General features: G+C 49.1%; 1 protein-coding gene across 1 annotated transcript; it reads left to right on the forward strand.

Annotated features, from left to right (window-relative positions):
• Positions 1-4,015: 4,015 nt before the first annotated feature.
• endog (endonuclease G) lies at positions 4,016-11,292 on the forward strand. Its single transcript, XM_072488847.1, has 3 exons — positions 4,016-4,489; positions 5,816-5,925; positions 9,473-11,292. Exons 1-3 carry the CDS (start codon positions 4,043-4,045, stop codon positions 9,753-9,755), a joined length of 840 nt encoding a protein of 279 aa, XP_072344948.1. The 5' UTR covers positions 4,016-4,042; the 3' UTR covers positions 9,756-11,292.

Genomic DNA, 11,292 nt, shown 5'->3' on the forward strand with positions numbered 1-11,292 from the left:
ACTGATCTCCCCCCCCCCCCCCCAACGATACACTACTCTATAGGTAACCCTCAGTAACTTTCCTAACATCAGTCAAAGACCCTTTTTAACAAAGACAGTAGGTTTGGATTCCTTACAGAAACAGGTATTACTTTGAAATCATCAAGTGATCTGGAGATATTCTTTAGCGGGCAGAGAGAGAGACCAAAATACACCTCCTTGGTTTGAATGCAGCTCTCCAACTGAATATGAAACGAAAACTCGGAGCCTAAAACAGCTTCCAGCTCAAAGCAAAAGTAAAAAGCAGAGCCCAGCTCCACCCACACAATGACATCACTGCAGCCACTTGAGAAGACAAACATTTCTTAAAGTGACATTCCCATGACACACCTAATCTTAACTACCCCACTGACACTGAATCCTCTGACATAATCTGTCCATAAATGCCAGAAGTGCTCCTTTCCTCCGTCCCTGCGAGTGAAAGAACCCTCTCCATTAGAGAGGTTGTCAACGCTACAGTGAATGCCGGGGAAGTCCGTTTCACAAAGTTGCAAACTTCAAGATATCTAAATAAATCTGAACCCAAGAGCCCAAACCTTTCTGTCAATTCCTCCAGACTGGCAAACCGACCCTCCAGGAACAAAATACTCACTCTCTCCAGCTCCCGAACGTGGCATCCACTCCTGCCGGCTTGAACAGATGGTTAGCACAAATGGGGACCAACTTCAACATTGACCCCAGTTTACAATGTTGTCAAAGTCGTCATCATATTTTCAAAGTGGAAACAACCACTGGATATGGTGAATACTTTGTCGGTGAGAACGGGAGCAAGGCTGTCACTAAAGTCCCTAGGCCAGACCCCCTACCTGACCGCGATTCCATCTGCACTCGCGTAGCTTCCATATACCAACCCAACGCCACCTCTGCTTTAGCTAACCAGTAATAAAATATCAGGTTCGGCAGAGACCGGTTCCCGACTGACTATCCCTTTGAAGTACTGCCCTATGAATCCTCAAGGTCTTGCCTGCCCTTTAAAAAATATCAACTACTCGACCCCCCCCCCCCCCCCCCCCCCCCAAAAAAAAGATTTGGGAAGGAAAACCAACAAACACTGGAACAAAAGCAAAAATCGTGGCAAAATGTGCATCTTGGACCTGATAGTCACAAGCAACGAGAAGGGGGGGGCTATGTGGGAAAATATATGGACAGCTACCAGACAGAGCTCAAACACCACTGGACGAGACCAGCCAAAAATGGGAGGACGTACTGGGGACTCCACCTCCTGTGCATGCTAAGCCTAATGCAGCTCAAAGTGGTGCACAGAGCGCACTTGACCAGAACCCGAATGAGCGGGTTCTTCCCGGAGGTGGAGGACAAATGTGAGCGGTGCCAGAGGGGCCCGGCCAACCACACCCACATGTTTTGGGCTTGCCCCAAACTTGCTGGGTTCTGGGCAGCCTTCTCCGAGGCAATGTCCAAGGTTGTGCGGGTGAGGGTGAAGCCATGCCCGATAGTGGCAATCTTCGGGGTATCGGAGCAGCCAGAGTTACACATGGGGAAGGGGGCCAACGCCCTTGTTGTCACTTCCCTAATCGCACGCCGGAGAATCCTGCTCGGTTGGCGATCGGCAGCACCACCCAAGGCTGCAGACTGGTTCGCTGTCCTCTCAAGAATTTCTCCACCTGGAATTTCTCCACGCCTTCCGAGGGTCGGAGGAAGGCTTCTCAGATACTTGGGGGCAGTTTGTCGGCCTGTTCCAAAACCTGTTTAATGCTAGCAACGAGGAGTAAGGTAAGAATAAAAACAAAACAACAAGATCGATGAGGAACCAAATTTGTTTTTTTCGAATTAAGGGGTAATTTAGCATAGCCTATCCACCTAACCTGCACATCTTTGGGTTGTGGGGATGAAACGAAACCCATGCAGACACGGGAAGAATGTGCAAACTTCACATGGACAGTGACCCAGGGCCGGGATTCAAACCCGGGTCCTCAGTGCCGTAGTCCCAGTGCTAACCACTGCGCCACGTGCCGCCCCAAATTCCTGATATTTTCAATTCTTTTCCAACCACCCACCGTATGTTTGCTTTGTGCCTGTCAGGCTGGGATGGTGTTTTGGGAATAGATCAGTAGACCATTATTCCATTATTTCTGTTAAATGTTCATCTTTTACTCGTTATAAATAAACCATTTTGTTAATGTTTTATTTATAAATCTGGTGCCATCAAGGGTAAAAGATCTCAGGCTGGTTTAGCACAGGGCTAAATAGCTGGCTTTTAAAGCAGACCATGGCAGGCTAGCAGCAAGGGTTCAATTCCCGTACCAGCCTTCCCATAACAGGCGCCGGAATGTGGCGACTAGGGGCTTTTCACAGTAATTTCATTTGACGCCTACTTGTGACAATAAGCGATTTTCATTTCATTTCATTTCAAATACACAAATTATTGGTTAATTCACTTATGTTGGGAAGCTGAGGGCTGTGGGGCCGGAAATGACGGCAAACTAGCCCAGGATGTCACAAGTGTACTCTGAGACAAATTAGATGAAATGAAAATCGCTTATTGTCACAAGTAGGCTTCAAATGAAGTTACTGTGAAAAGCCCCTAGTCGCCACATTCCGGCGCCTGTTCAGGGAGGCTGGTACGGGAATTGAACCGTGCTGCTGGCCTGCCTTGATGTGCTTTAAAAGCCAGCGATTTAGCCCTGTGCTCTGTAGTGTCTGATTTAGCCGACAGAAAATCTTGCATCCATAGAATCCACAGAACCTCTAGAGTGCAGAACACAGCCCACACGAACCAGCCTCCCATCCATTGACTCCGTCTACGCCTCCCGCTACCTTGGGAAAGCGGGCATGATCAAAGACCCCTCCCACCTGAGTTATTCTCTCTTCCAACCTCTTCCATCGAGCAGGAGGTATAAAAGTCTGAGAACACGTACTAACAGATTCAAAAACAGCTTCTTCCCTGCTGTCACCAGTCTCCTGAATGACCCTCTTATGGACTGAACTGATAATAATAATCTTTATTAGTGTCACAAGTAGGCTTACATTAACACTGCAATGAAGTTACTCTGAAAATCCGGTAGTGGCCACACTACGGCGCCTGTTTGGGTACACAGAGGGAGAATTCAGAATGTTCAATTCATCTAACAGCACATCTTTTGGGAGGAAACCGGAGCACCCGGAGGAAACCAATGCAGACTCCACACAGACAGTGACCCAAGCCGATAATCGAACCCGGGCCCCTGGCGCTGTGAAACAATCTCTCCATGCATCTTCTCTACTGAGTAGTACTACGGTCCCTGTGCTTCACCCGATGTCTGTGTATTTACATTGTGTATTTATCGTATAAAATGCAATGAAATGAAATTCACTTATTGTCACAAGTAGGCTTCAAATGAAGTTACTGTGAAAAGCCCCTAGTCACCACATTCTGGCGCCTGTTCGGGAAGGCTGGTACGGGAATTGAACCGTGCTGCTGGCCTGCCTTGGTCTGCTTTCAAAGCCAGCGATTTAGCCCTGTGTTTTTCATGTATGGAACAATCTGGACTGTACGCAGAACAATACTTTCCACTGTACCTCGGTACACGTGGCAATAAACCCAAATCTAAACCCAGTCCACGGTGTGATGCAAAGAGACAACTGACCTGAGACCAGAGTCAGTTGTGGACTGGACAGAGACCTGTGTAGAAGCAAGCATGGAGTTCGCTGATAAGCTTTGTAGAATCCTTGCAGTGCAGGAGGAGGCCATCGATTCAGCACCGAGCTTGGGCTATACCCTGTACGGGCACACCTAATCGTGTACATAATCAACAAACACTCAACGTTCAACCCTAAAAGACTGGACATACGATAAACGGCAGTGGTGAGGGAACGAGGCGCGCCGCGCCGGAGTAGGTATCAATAGCGGAATGAAGGTCAGCACCGTGTGTGAGGTGGAGGGCACGGGGGCTGCTCATTGTACCGAGGGCTCAGTTTGGGGGGGGGGGGGGGGGGATAGCACAGGCACGATGGGCCGCAAGGGCAGCTGAGGGTTGAGGCGTCACTTTCCCGCCCGGGACGGGGCATGCGGCGGCTGCTGGAATCGCGCTGGCTGCTGGCGGGCTTCTCGCTGGCGGCGGGAGTGGGCCTGGGGCTGGCCTGGCGCCGGGAGGTGGCTGCGGCCGGCGGGTCGCCGGTGCCCCGGGGCCCGGCCGCCCTGACGCGCTTCGGCCTCCCGGCCGGGCCGCAGCTCCGCAGCCGGGGCTCCTACCTGCTGGCGTACGAGCCGCGGACGCGGAACGCGGCCTGGGTGCTGGAGCAGCTGGAGGCCGGGCGGCCGGGCCCCGGGCGCTCGGAGCGGGCCCGCTGCCGGTTCCGGGAGGACGAGTCGCTGCACCGGTACCACCGCGCCCGCAACAGCGACTTCCGCGGCAGCGGCCTGGACCGGGGCCACCTGGCCGCCGCCGCCAACCACGGCCACAGCCAGAGGAGCCTGGAGGACACCTTCTACCTCAGCAATGTGGTGCCCCAGGTAAAAGCCGGGCCCGCTCGGCCCATCGCGCCGCTGCTAGCTCCCCCCCCAGCTCACACCACTGTGGCGGGCATCACCCGGCTGCGCCATTGCCCTCGGGACGGTGGTGGGTTCAGCGGCCTGCCCTCGAATCCCCACAGCAACGGAGGCCGTTCAGCCCGTCAGGTCTGCACCGACCCCTCCGACAGAGCATCCGACTCGGCCCACTCCCCCGCCCGATCCCCGTAGCCCCGGCTAACCTTCGGACACGGAGGAACAATCTTTGGTCCGTGGGACGATACCGGGGCACCCGGAGGAAACCCACGCAGACACGGGGAGAACGTGCAGACTCCGCACAGGCAGTCACCCAAGCCGGGAATTGAATCAGGGTTCCTGGAGCTGAGACAGCAGTGCTAACCACTATACCTCCCATAAGCAGACAAGGACTCACCACCAGTCAGCTCCCCCCCCCCCCCCCCCAAGGCGATGGGCGGCAGAGTGGATAGCACTGCTCCCCTGTGGTGCCAGGGACCCGGGTTCGATTGGGTGACTGTGTGGAGTTTGCACGTTCTCCCCCGTGTTTAGCACAATCAATCAATCACTCACGAGATGAGAAGGAGTCAAACAAAGGCTTTATTACGCAGACTTGTTCCCCAGCAGCACAGTTACAGAATGCGGCTGCTGGGAGAACCCGGGCTCTTATACTCCGCCTTACTGGGTGGAGCCAGTAGGCGGCTGATCCAATCGGGACCCAGCGTCTATCCACCAATAGCTTCTCGGCACCACAGGGTACCGTAATACCCCTAATACACACCACCACACCGTGACTGCGTGGGTTTTCTTCCACGGTCCAAATATGTTGCAGGTTAGCTGGATTGGCCACGCTATATTACCCCTTGGTGTCCAAAAGGTTAGCTGGGGTTACGGTGGAGGCGTGGGCTTAAGTAAGGTGCTCTTCCCAAGCGTTGGTACTGACTCAATGGGCCAAATTTCCTCCTACTGCACTGTAATTTCTATGATTTAACCCAAGGATCACCACACCTTGGGCAAGGGGCAAGGTTGACTAACCTCAGCCCGTCGAGGAATTGAACCCGTGTTGCTGAAGTTGCTCTGCATCATGAACCAGCTGTCCAGCCAAATGAGCTAAACAGGAATCTGTGTAACTCTTCATTGCCCGACATAAGAATGAAGCCTGAATGACCTCCTGCGCTGAAATTTTATAAGTCTGTGATTTTTAAGGATTTGTTGGCTTCATGTTATGTACTATAAACTAATGTATGTAAAAACCTTGTTTGTTTTAGGATTTGTTTATACTTGCTCTGTTTTATCTTCATTTTTCCCCTCTAGAACCCTAATTTAAATCAAAATGTCTGGAATGACCTGGAGAGGTATTGCCGGAGCCTGACTAAGTCCAACAAGAATGTGTATATCTACACTGGACCCCTCTATCTGCCGAGGTATGACCCTGCCTATCCATCAGGTTCCGTAGGATAAAAGAGGATCCATTATTAAAACCCAGTGTAATACAGGCAATTAAAAAAACTTCAAACAGCTCAGAGGTGAAGGTATTTTACTGTCCAGCACAGACCAGGGAATTCCCAAAGTTCTTCCTGATCAGCTTGCTCTCGACGATGACACTCCAGGTGTTCGGCTCCTTCCTGGACACTTTCCCTCCACATAGGGATTCCCAGGTGTCGGTGGGGATATTGCACTTTTCCAAGGAGCTTTGAGGGTGTCCTTGACCTGTTTCCTCTGCCCTCCTGGGGCTCACTTGCCGTGTCGGAGCTCCAAATAGAGTGTTTGTTCCTGGAATCTCGTATCAGACATGCAGACAAAGTGGCTCGCCGAGCGGAGCTGATCAAGCATGGTCAATGCCTCGCACTGGAGATGTTGGCCTCGGTGAGAACACTGACATTGGTGTGCTTATCCTGCTAATGGAGTTGCAGGCTCTTGCGAGGGCAGCGCTGGTGGTACTTCTCCAGGATTTGGAGGTGCCGGCTGTTCGCAGTCCATGGCTCTGGGCCATCTAGGACGGCGGGTATCACACCTGCTCTGTAGACTATGAGGTTGTTGCCAGGTCCGGGGTCTTGATCTTGTCCATAAGAACTAGGAACAGGAGTAGGCCATCTGGCCCCTCGAGCCTGCTCCGCCATTTAATGAGATCATGGCTGATCTTTGTGGACTCAGCTCCACTCTCCGGCCCATACACCATATCCCCGAATCCCTTTATTCTTTAGAAAGGCATCTATCTTTTTCTTAAAAACGTTTAAAGAAGGAGCCTCAACTGCTTCACTGGGCAAGGAATTCCAGAGATTCACAACCCTTTAGGTGAAGAAGTTCCCCCTACACTCCGTCCTAAATCTACCTCCCCTTATTTTGAGGCTATGCCCCCTAGTTCTGCTTTCCCCGACCAGTGATGCCCGCATCTATCCTATCTATTCCCTTCATAATTTTATGTCTCAATAAGATCCCCCCCGCATCCTTCTAAACTCCAATGAGTATAGTCCCAGTCTACTCAACCTCTCGTCATAATCTAATCCCCTCAACTCTGGGATCAACCTAGTGAATCTCCTCTGCACTCCCTCCAGTGCCAATATGTCCTTTCTCAGGTAAGGAGACCAAAACTGAACACAATACTCCAGATGCGGCCTCACCAACACCCTACACAATTGCAGCATAACCTCACTAGTCTTGAACTCCATCCCTCTAGCAATGAAAGACAAAACTCAATTAGCCTTCTTAATCACCTGTTGCACCTGCACGCCAACTTTTTGCGACTCGTGCACCAGCACATCCAGGTCCCTCTGCACAGCAGCATGTTTTAACATCTTACCGTTTAAATAATAATCCATTCTGCTGTTATTCCTCCCAAAATGGATAGCCTCACACTTGGCAACATTGAATTCCATCTGCCAGACCCTAGCCCATTCACCTAACCTATCCAAATCCTTCTGCAGACTTCAGGTATCCTCTGCACTTTTTGCTTTACCACTCATCTTAGTGTCGTCTTCAAACACTCTCTTCCTCAAGTGACAGAAGGCTGTCCTGCCACACTGAAGACTGTGTTGAACCTCATTGTCGCTGTTTGCCCTTGTTGGCAGTCGGCTCCCAAGCTTAGGAAAGAGGTCCACGCTGACCTGTAGTTCAGAGACGGAGGGTGGGATGACCTTGGATCTGGCCTGCAGGCGGCGGACGGATTCTTGTTTGCCCTGTAGTTTAACTCCACTGCAGTGGGAAGCTTACTGAGGCTGAGATGGAACTTTGCAGCAAGGAAGTTAGAGGTGAGCGTTGGTGCGGTGGCACAGCCTTGCTTGACCCCAGTCCGAATGTGAACTGGGTCTTCAGTGGTTCCATTGGAAAGGGAGACGGCTAGCATGTCATTGTGGAGCAGGTGGAGAATGGTGACAACCTTTTCGGAGCAGCCGAAACAGAGGAGGATGCTCCACAATCCCGCACGGTTAACAGTGTCTAAGGCATTTGTGAAGTCAAAGAAGGTCATGTACAATGGTCGGTGCTGTTCCTTGCATTTCCCTTGTAGTTGCCACATGGTGAAGATCATGTCAGTTGTGCTCTTAGTGGACGGAATCTGCATTTGGATTTGGATTTGTTTTATTGTCATGTGTACCGAACAAAGACAAAGAACAAAGAAATGTACAGCACAGGAACAGGCCCTTCGGCCCTCCAAGCCCGTGCCGATCATGCTGCCCGACTAAACTACAATCTTCTACACTTCCTGGGTCCGTATCCCTCTATTCCCATCCTATTCATGTATTTGTCAAGATGCCCCTTAAATGTCACTATCGTCCCTGCTTCCACCACCTCCTCCGGTAGCGAGTTCCAGGCACCCACTACCCTCTGCGTAAAAAACTTGCCTCGTACATCTACTCTAAACCTTGCCCCTCTCACCTTAAACCTATGCCCCCTAGTAATTGACCGAGATACAGTGAAAAGCATTGTCCTGCATACAGTCCAGACAGATCGTTCCATACATAAAAAACATGGGAGACTAGGTTATGTTCGGCGGGCCTCGAACATAAAAAGCCCAAATACTCCTGCAGTCCTTTTTTATGCTTTCCACAGGACCTCTCCCCCTGGGATTCATAAAGTGCAGTAGTCAGCTCGTGAGGGTTACACTGTTCTCGCGCTGTGACTATTAATGTCGCTGTTGCTCCTCTCTCATTCTGAATGGCCCTGTTGCTCCTCTCTCTCTCACTCTTCTATGTTATGGTAAGTGCCTCCAGGTCCTCTTTTCACCCGCCTGTTTGCCTGTTAATTCATTTTACCTCCTGTTCATTCTGAATGTTCGAATATGAGATAGATAGTATTGATTGATTGCTTTGCTGACTTTTGTACAGTCAAAATTCTTTTCTTTGTTTAATACCATGGAACCTTGTGGCCTTATTCTCTGAGTAAGTAACTGGGATTTCAAATTTTGTCTACTTTAACAGAACCAAACCGGATCAGAACCAAATTTGGGAATCTCATCCGGGGCCATAACACAACTGGGGGTCTGGGATTGCAACACTCTGATTAGAGGCTGAGTAAATTGGGGCCTATACACTTTCTGGAATTTAGAAGAATGATGAATGATCGGATTGAAACATACACGGATCTGAAGGGGCTTGACAGGGCAGACGCTGATAGGTTCCTCTGGCTGGCGAATCTAAAACACTGGAGCGCAGTCCCAGGATAAGGGTTTGATCAATTAGGACTGAGATGAGGAGCAATTTCTTCAAAGAGTGTATCTTTGGAATTCTCTACGCCAGAGGGTTATGAATGCTCCATAATTCAATATATTTAAGGCTGAGATAGGCAGATGTTTGGACTCTTTGGGATATGGGGAGTGGAAGACCAGCCATGCTCATAGTGAATGGCAGGACCAGGCTCGACGGGCCGAATGGTTTCCTGCTCCTGATGTTCTTCTGAAGTGAGTGTCCTGAGGATATGAAGGGTGCAGCTTAAATGAAAGTCCTTATTTAAAATTGGTTTGTGTTTTTTTAATAGGATGGAGCCAGACGGGAAGATGTACGTGAAATATCAGGTCATCGGGGAGAATAACGTTGCAGTCCCGACGCACATCTTCAAGGTGGTAATACTGGAGAAGCACAGCGGTGAAATCGAACTGCAGTCATATGTGATGCCCAATCAGCCGGTGATGGAGAAAACCCCTCTCAAACGCTTCCTAGTCCCGATCGAAAGCATCGAGCGGGCTTCCGGCCTGCTCTTTGTCAGTAACATTCTGAAAAAGACCAACAAGCTAAAGGCCATAACTGCCGGCGATAAATAACAACACATCAGGTATTGACCAGGTTTAGGGCTTGACGAATTGCTTGAAATATTTAGTAACGTTTATTCCTAATTCCCCAGACACTTTATTCAAATTATTTGATCATTTGAATGTTTTTAAGCACCAAATAGCCCATTGTTTCATTAGTTACGTTACCTAATCTGCATAATTATTGAATAAATTAAAACTTTTTAAGTGAAGAGCAATCACTGTCCAATTACTGGGAGTGGAGTATTATCAGACGGTTTTAAGTTTTGTATTGGTCGAAAAAGTTACTTCAATCAATCTTGCTGTAGCTTCCGGAAATCAGATGACTCGGATTGTTTTTAAAATTATTAGTGGTGTGTGTGTGTCACTGGCGAGACTGGCATTGGCTCTCGTTCCCGGTTGCCATTTCACAAGCTGGTGGTGGACTCCATGTGGTGCAGGTGATTCCATAGTGCTTTTAAAGAAGTCCAGGATTTTTACCCAGCGACAATGAAGGACCAATGATCGTTTTCTAAATTGGGATGATGTGTGACTTGGAAATAAGTGCCTGTATTCCTGAACACCTGCTGCCCCTCTTCGAGCTGAAGGTTTGGGAGGTGCTGCTTTGGCAGGTATCTGTAAACTGTCAGTGGGTGATGGCCAACAACGAGGGATGTTTTAAAGAGCGCATGTGTCTCTATTCAAAGTTGCGTTTTCCCCAGGGGTATTGGACCACCTGTAATGTTGCGAGCGGCCAAAGCTGGAGGCGGGTCTTGCCGGGCCCCACGATTCCAGTTTATTTGATTTGTTGCTTCATCACGAAGATGAAATATCATCAGATCAGGAACCTGTGGAATGTCTGTATCACTTGGTCAGTGTTGAGTTGTCTGGGTTTGAACCGTGAGGCAGTAATCACCATCCACTCTTGAGTCACTGGGAGGTTAACCCAATGTGGGTTGGATATCGGCAGGAAAAGGAGTGGAAGCTGGAATTCTGCTGTGTTGCTGTATTTGACAGATCTTTTGTGTGATAAAGCCTTTATTTCAGTGATTAATCCAGCTTTAATGTTTCCACTGGGCAGGGAGAGATGATATTTTTAACAAAACTTTATTTTTGTGTGGGGAAAACAAAAAATAACTTGACTATTTTGAGAATGTACATTTAATAATGCATGGGCTGTGTCTGGGGTCCAAGTTGGACTCAAATTTGAAACTTTATCAAACATGTTAAAAGCAGAAAATGGTGGGAAATTCGAACAGGTCTGGTAACATCTGTGGAGAGAAACAGAGTAATGTTTCAGGTCAATGACACTTCATTTTTGACGAGTTTTATTCAAAGATGAGAAGTTGCAGATGAAGGAGGCCTGTCCTTTGGTCGCTGCGTTAATCTATTTGCTACTGGACACATTGATTGGTGGTAAACAGCGATAATGAAAGATTGTTGGGAAAGAGATGATTTTTAACATTCAGTACCACTTCTTCTGTAAAGAACATTATTAATTGTGACATGTAAAACCCAGCATTATTCTGTTTATTGTACTTTAATATTAAATTCAAGTTTTGATCATGAA

This window comes from Scyliorhinus torazame, chromosome 22 (assembly GCF_047496885.1).
Source record: "Scyliorhinus torazame isolate Kashiwa2021f chromosome 22, sScyTor2.1, whole genome shotgun sequence".
Taxonomy (NCBI): Eukaryota; Metazoa; Chordata; class Chondrichthyes; order Carcharhiniformes; family Scyliorhinidae; genus Scyliorhinus; species Scyliorhinus torazame.

What these genes read in the sequence shown, in the direction of transcription:
- endog (XM_072488847.1), top strand. Translation starts at nt 4,043, where the DNA reads ATGCGGCGGCTGCTGGAATCGCGCTGGCTGCTGGCGGGCTTCTCGCTG. An exon ending in TCAGCAATGTGGTGCCCCAG is followed by an intron (nt 4,490 to 5,815) that starts GTAAAAGCCGGG and finishes TTTCCCCTCTAG; the next exon opens with AACCCTAATTTAAATCAAAA. An exon ending in GGACCCCTCTATCTGCCGAG is followed by an intron (nt 5,926 to 9,472) that starts GTATGACCCTGC and finishes TTTTTTTAATAG; the next exon opens with GATGGAGCCAGACGGGAAGA.